Genomic DNA, 5983 nt, shown 5'->3' with positions numbered 1-5983 from the left:
CCCCCCCCCCCCTCTGCGGGCCAAAAAGAGGACGCACCAGACAGACCGAGATAGGCAAACATGCCAATCTGCGAGGTGATGACCGACCAATCACCAGGGGTCTGGCGGGCCTCGAGGGCGCTGCGCAGAGACTGCCGCAGGCCGGCAATCCGGCCAGACATGAGCTTGATGTCCTCGTCCCTGTGGGGGGTTTACGTGGCATCCGCGGCGGCGGCGGCGGCGGCGGCGGCGGCGGCGGCGGCGGCGGGGAGGGGAGACACCATGACAAACGAAGGTCAGCTTGTGGCCAAGTGAGCGCACGCCAGCGCCCGGAGGATGCCTCCCCCGGGGGAGGGGGGAGGAAGGAAAAGAGCACATGTCCATGCGCGTGCGTACCACTGGGCAAACAGCGCCGGGTCCTGGAAAATGGCCGCCGCCAGGCGCGCCCCATAGGCCGGGGGGTTGGAGTAGGACGAGCGGATGGCCCGACGGAGCTGCTGCCCCATGTGGTCCAGGCCGGTCGGATCGTTGGAGACCACATGCAAGGCGCCAACACGCTCACCATAGAGACCCATGTTCTTGGCGAAGGACTGGGCCACGAACATTTCGAGCCCGCGCCGGGCGAAGGCCCGCACCGCGTGAGCATCACGCGCCAGGTCGCCAGTGGCGAAGCCCTGGTAAGCACTGTCGAAGAAGGGCAGCAGCCGCCGCTCGGCGATGACATCCGCGATGCGCTCCCACTCGGCCGGCGTGGGATCCACGCCGGTGGGGTTGTGCGCGCACACGTGAAGCAAGATGACCGACCCCTCGGGGGCGGCGGTCAGATCGGCCAGCATGGCCTCCGCATCGAGACGCACGGTGCCACCGGTGGTGGCCAGATACCGGTACGCCTTGGCCGGGAGCCCGGCCTCGGCGCAAACATTCGGGTGAATGGGCCACGTCTGCTGGGGGTAGTAGACGGTGCGCTCGCCGAGATGGCGCCGGACAAAGTCCAGGCACACCCGCAGGGCGCCGGTGCCGGAGATGGCTTGGGTGGTGTAGAGCTGGAAGCCCATGGGCCCCGAGACAGAGGGGGCGAGCAGCAGCAGCAGCAGCAGCAGCAGCAGCAGTAGCAGCAGCAGCAGCAGTAGCAGCAGCAGCAGCAGTAGCAGCAGTAGCAGCAGTAGCAGCAACAACACCCGGGAGAAGGGCCAATGTTAATGATGATGACAGGGGAAGGGAGGAAAAAAAGAAGAGCAAAGGCGGCGCAGGAGCGAGCAAGAGGAGAAAGCACATACACGCCCGGCCAGCAGGGACATGCACTCGTCGCCGAACATCACCTGGGCAGCGCCCTGGCGGAAGGCCGGAAGCCCATCGATCGGCAGATACTCGTGGTGGCCATCCGAGGAGGTCTCACTCTCGGAGAGCAGGCGGGCCGCACGCTCGACCGAGGGCAGGACCACCGGCAGCCCGGCGCTGTCACGATAGGCGCCGACCACCAGGTTGACCTTCTGGGCCTCCGGGACCGGGTCATTCTTGTAGGCCAGCGCAATGCCGAACACCGGGTCCGCGGGGGCCGCAGGGATGGCGGAGAAGAAGGAGCGAGCAGCTGAGGCGACAGCGCGAAAGCGGAGCATGTTATGGTGATTGCCAGCAGCAGGGAGAGAGAGAGAGAGCAAGCGATGAGAGGAGCGGGTTGTCTGTCAGGGGGAGAAAGGAAGTGCGTGACACTGGGGGGGGTGGTGCGAGTTGCCATCGAGCCCGATGAATGCCCCCCCCCCCTCCCCATCCGGAGAAGGGGAAGGAGAGGGCCTGAAGCTGCGAGCAGAAAGGAGGGGGGAGAACAGGGGCAGGGTCACACACGCACACATTGCGAGGGAGAGGTGACTGCGGAAAGGCACACAGACCGGGGGCAGATGGAATGTCCCGCGGGCACAGGCCGAGGGGCGGGAACGACGGGTTGGGAGCGAGGAGGGAGGGAGCGGGGGCGTTAGTGGGAGATCACACATAAGAATGCACGACGCTACATGGACGGGAGAACGGGAGAACGGGGGGGCGATCTTGCGCGAGCAGGGGCTGATCGGCCCTAGATGTGATGACTTGCGAGTCAGGACACTGGTCCACCGAACCCCCCCCCCCTGGGGTATAGTGCGCGACCCCCCGCACGGAGACACACACACACACTCACTAGTGCTCCAGCCAGTCGAGAGGGGTGTGGGGCGGGGGCGGGGGGGGGCTCGGGAAATACGGCCCCCGCATCCGCGCGGCCCATGGCAGTGGTGCTGGGGGCTCGGAGTGTGGGTTCTAGTCCAGATCGCGGGTCATGTGATCTGCCCCGGTCACAGCCGAACGAGCGTGTGCCACGGCTTTCGGCCTCGACAATGTGGGCAGCATCGGAGCGGAGAGAGACTGGAAGAGAGGGAGAGAGCAAGGGAAAGAGGCACGACCGCCAGCAAGCATACATGGTCCGAGGTGGCCGGCAAGGTCCCCTTTCCGTGAGGAGGAGGGGGACCGACCAGAGCCGGTAGTGTCTCCACCCAAGCACTCCACCTTCTCCTGACTCTGGCACATCCGGGACCAGTGCGTATGCACACAGCTCCACCTACCGCGGCCGGGGGGAGGGGGCCTTGGATGAAGGAAAAGGACGGTGGTGGAGGGAAGGCGAAGGCGAAGGAGGACACGCACCTGATCTTGGGAGTCTGCAAGGACAGCAGCAGAGCAGTAGAGCAGTAACAGAGGCAGATAGCCACTGCAGACGGAGAAGCTGATCACGTAGCAGGGACAACGGACAAGGGCGTTGGAGTGTCAGAGCCGTGGAGGGAGGCCGGTGGGAGGACAAGACGCGATCTGGCAGAGGAGACAGGTCGCGGATTGGTCGCGGATTGACCGATCGAGGCGCTGAGGAGGAGACGCGTGGGGGAACGAGAGGAGGCGGGAGGGGGGCGAGGCGGCGAGGGGCGAGGCGGCGAGGGGCGAGGCGGCGAGGGGCGAGGCGGCGAGGGGCGAGGCGGCGAGGCGGTGGATGTACATGTGAGGTGTTCTCTGCCAAGCACCGGCGTTACACCGGGCGACCGGAGGCGAGCCTCCTGAAAATGCCCTCGCGGCTGGCCGAGTTCCGGGCCTCGCCCTGTGCTAGATCAGCCGGGGCTGGGGTCCCCCGCGTTGATGGCGAGAGCCACCGGCTGGACAGGGTGCGGGCGGAAAATTGTCCGAACAGTGGCAGTGAACCATGCCCCATTATTGGGCGGTGTGGGCAGGCCCCACCTCCCCATGGGCATGCGCAGCGTCGCCGATCGCAACGCCGTGGCCCCCCCCAGCTCCGGGCGCTTTCCCCACGGCACCGGATGGAAAGGGCTGCCATGCATGCATTGAAATGAGCATATCCCAGGCGCCCCGCCGAGTGAAGTACCAAGGGCGGCGAGCCCGCCGCATATCCAAGCATACGCCACAAGAAAGCAAGGCTGGCTGGGGGGCGGGGCGGGGGGGGGGGGGGGGGCACAGAACGAATCTGAGCCGACACACACGTGGGGCTGCTTGGGTTGGCTTGCCCTCCCGGCGGTCAGCCAACTGGGATGGGTGCTCAGGGCGCCAGTAGGCTGGTCAGACGCCGACAAACACCGCACCCATGACCCGTGCACACCGGTTTCCCGTCGAGAGCGGGCCCCCGGCCTCCTCCACCCCCGACGCCGGGCGGCCGCCAGCATGTCTACCAGAGAGGGTGGGTTGTGAGGGCGTCTGCGGGCGCGTGTGCGTGTGCGCGTCGCCTCCGCGCCGGGGGTCCCCCCCCCCCCCCCCCCCCCCCCAGGTCGGGGATCTGCCCACCCGTTCCCGGGGATAATCCCGCGTAGCAGCACACCCAGGTGTCTGTTTTTCCCGAGGCGTTCCCGGTGAATAAATCACCCCCGACAAGGGCACACGCTCGCCATTCTCCGCCCTCGGCCCCCGCCGCCCCCCTCCCCCCGGGGCGCCTGCTGTCGCACCCCAGTAAGGCTGACCCGCGCCCCGGCGTGAGTCTGCGCCCCGCTGCCATAGTTTCCCCCAAAAGAAGGACGCGCGCGCCGCATGTGCGCGCCTTGTCGGAGGTCCGCCCCCCCTCGCCAAAAGACACCTAGAGCCAACGGGGATGCGCCAGCCTCAAGGCACATCTGCCACCGGACGGCAGGGGCGCCAGATGTCCCAGGGCCATGGCTCGCCACGAGTCAGGTCGCAAGATCATGCGCATAGTCATGCGGCGCGCTTGCGGTTAAGCATTAACTCGATCGCCGCCTGCTTGATCCATCCTTCACGGGGTAGCTTTATTGTGCAAAGGCACAGACAAGAGAGAGAGAGAGAGAGAGAGGGAGAGAGAGAGAGCACATCGACACAACCAGCGGGACAGGAGGAACAAGAACGCGCTGGGAGATGCACCTGACTCAGCAGCAGCGGCACATGCAGGCGGAAGGCACTCCGACCGCCCAGTGACAGTCACCCACACACAGACAGACGCGTTGAGAGGGAGGGGGGGGGGGGAACAGACCGGGCGATTGTCCCAGCCCGGGAGTGTGCAACTCTAGAGGGAATTGCGCCGGTGCATCATCTGCGGCCGGCCGCCGTAATGTGCCATGATGGTGGCAGAGTTGTCCTGCCCGGAGGCAAAATCATAGTCAATCGAGATGTCGGCATCCTCCGCGGGGGCTGGCGCATCGCCGCCCGCCGGGGCATCGACAGTCGAGTCGCCGGCCAGGTCAGCGGCTGGTGGCTCTGTCGCGATCGGGGCCGCGAGACCCGCATCGGCCGCGGCCTCGCGCAGCGCGGCCTCAACAGACTCCTCCTCGGCAGCCTCTCCCGTGGCCGGTTCGGCACCGCGGATGTCCTGCTCAGGCCCTGGGGAACTGGCAGTCAGGTCGTCGCCCTGGGCGGTCTGCGTGCCATCCTCATCGGTCGCAATGTCACCCGGGGGATCATCCGCATGGACCGCCGGCATTGCCGCCAGGTCGGCGGCCACGGACTCGGTGGCCGCCGAGGCACCGCCCGGCGACTCGGTTGGCGATGCTGCGCACGGGCCATGGGCATCGCTGGACCCGGCGTGGTCACTGGTCTCGTGGCCCATGCCAAGCCCATCCTCGAGATCCCGCGGCGTGTCGCCATCAGCCAGCGAGCCAGCGGGATGGCCCTTTTCCGATGAGCCATGTACCACAAGCTGGCCAGATGCCCCAAACGCGGGCGGAGTCCCGGAAGAGGGGGTCACTCCTTCGGAAGCAGGGGACCCATCACGCGCGGCCCCACTGGCCGGAGCATCGCGCTGATCGAAGCGCGGCGAAGGAGGCAGTGACACATGCGTGCGTCCAACGAAAAGCCCCCCCGTGGCCGCGAGCGTGGCCATCGGCGACCCGGGAGACGCGACCAACCCGCGAGGCCCCTTTGCTCCGGAGGAGGGAGACATATCCGCATGTGAGCCGGACACGGAGACCCGCCGGTTGGCGAAGGGGAGGACCCCGGCTCGGAGCCGGCCGGTTCCGGGAAGCGGATCCGGGGTCCCGGCCGCCGGCCGCCGAGGCCCACCGGGTGGCCGAGAAAAGTCCAACGACAGGGAGGATGCATTCGAGTGACCGGGGGTCAGATCCGGTCGCGAGGCCCGGCCGGCCGCCGACAGTGGGCCCTCGTTGGCCCGGCCGCGAGCCTGATGGGCGATGCTCGCGTGTGCCTGTGGCGTGCCCAACTCGGACGGGCTATTGGGGAAGCTCTCCGGCCCAGGCCGGCCGCCAGACAAGATGGTCGCCGAGCCGGCACGGCTGGTGTGCAATGCAGGATGTACATGGCCGCTGGGTTCAGACAGGAATTCCGCAAAGTGGCCCTCGGAGCGCCAGCGTTCAACAATTTCAAGCCCACTATCCAGGTGCGGCGGTGACGCACAGCCAGGAGGCGAGGAGAGCGGAAGAGAGACAAGGGGCCGAGATGGGGCGTGGCTTGACGTGTCAGATAGGCCACACATGATGTGACGACCAGGGACCGATGGCGGGGGGGGGGGGGGGGGGGGGGGGGATTG

The 5983-nt window shown here is 67.4% G+C and overlaps 2 protein-coding genes across 3 annotated transcripts in view; both read right to left on the bottom strand.

Annotated features, from left to right (window-relative positions):
* Positions 1–3060, bottom strand: part of H696_00076 — a 3859-nt gene extending 799 nt beyond the window's left edge. The window contains exons 1-6 of one of the 2 annotated variants that reach the window (XM_009493907.1): positions 2987–3060; positions 2644–2722; positions 1826–1845; positions 1257–1567; positions 376–1022; positions 38–180 (exon numbers count right to left, since the gene is read on the bottom strand). In XM_009493907.1, the coding sequence (XP_009492182.1) occupies positions 38–180; positions 376–1022; positions 1257–1567; positions 1826–1829 (1105 nt within the window). In that variant the 5' untranslated portion in view covers positions 1830–1845; positions 2644–2722; positions 2987–3060. Of the gene's footprint in view, positions 1–37; positions 181–375; positions 1023–1256; positions 1734–1825; positions 1846–2643; positions 2723–2986 lie in introns of those variants that run through there. The other variant, XM_009493906.1, reaches the window with a different exon arrangement.
* Positions 3061–4311: 1251 nt separating this feature from the next.
* H696_00075 (hypothetical protein) overlaps positions 4312–5983 on the bottom strand; it is an 8154-nt gene continuing 6482 nt past the window's right edge. Inside the window, exon 14 of the mRNA XM_009493905.1 lies at positions 4312–5825. Within this exon, the coding sequence (XP_009492180.1) occupies positions 4508–5825 (1318 nt within the window). The 3' untranslated portion in view covers positions 4312–4507. The remainder of the gene's footprint in view (positions 5826–5983) is intronic.

This window comes from Fonticula alba (assembly GCF_000388065.1).
Source record: "Fonticula alba strain ATCC 38817 unplaced genomic scaffold supercont2.1, whole genome shotgun sequence".
NCBI classification, from domain to species: domain Eukaryota; order Rotosphaerida; family Fonticulaceae; genus Fonticula; species Fonticula alba.
Note: the sequence above shows the minus strand (reverse complement) of the source record. Positions and strands in the feature narration are given on the sequence as shown.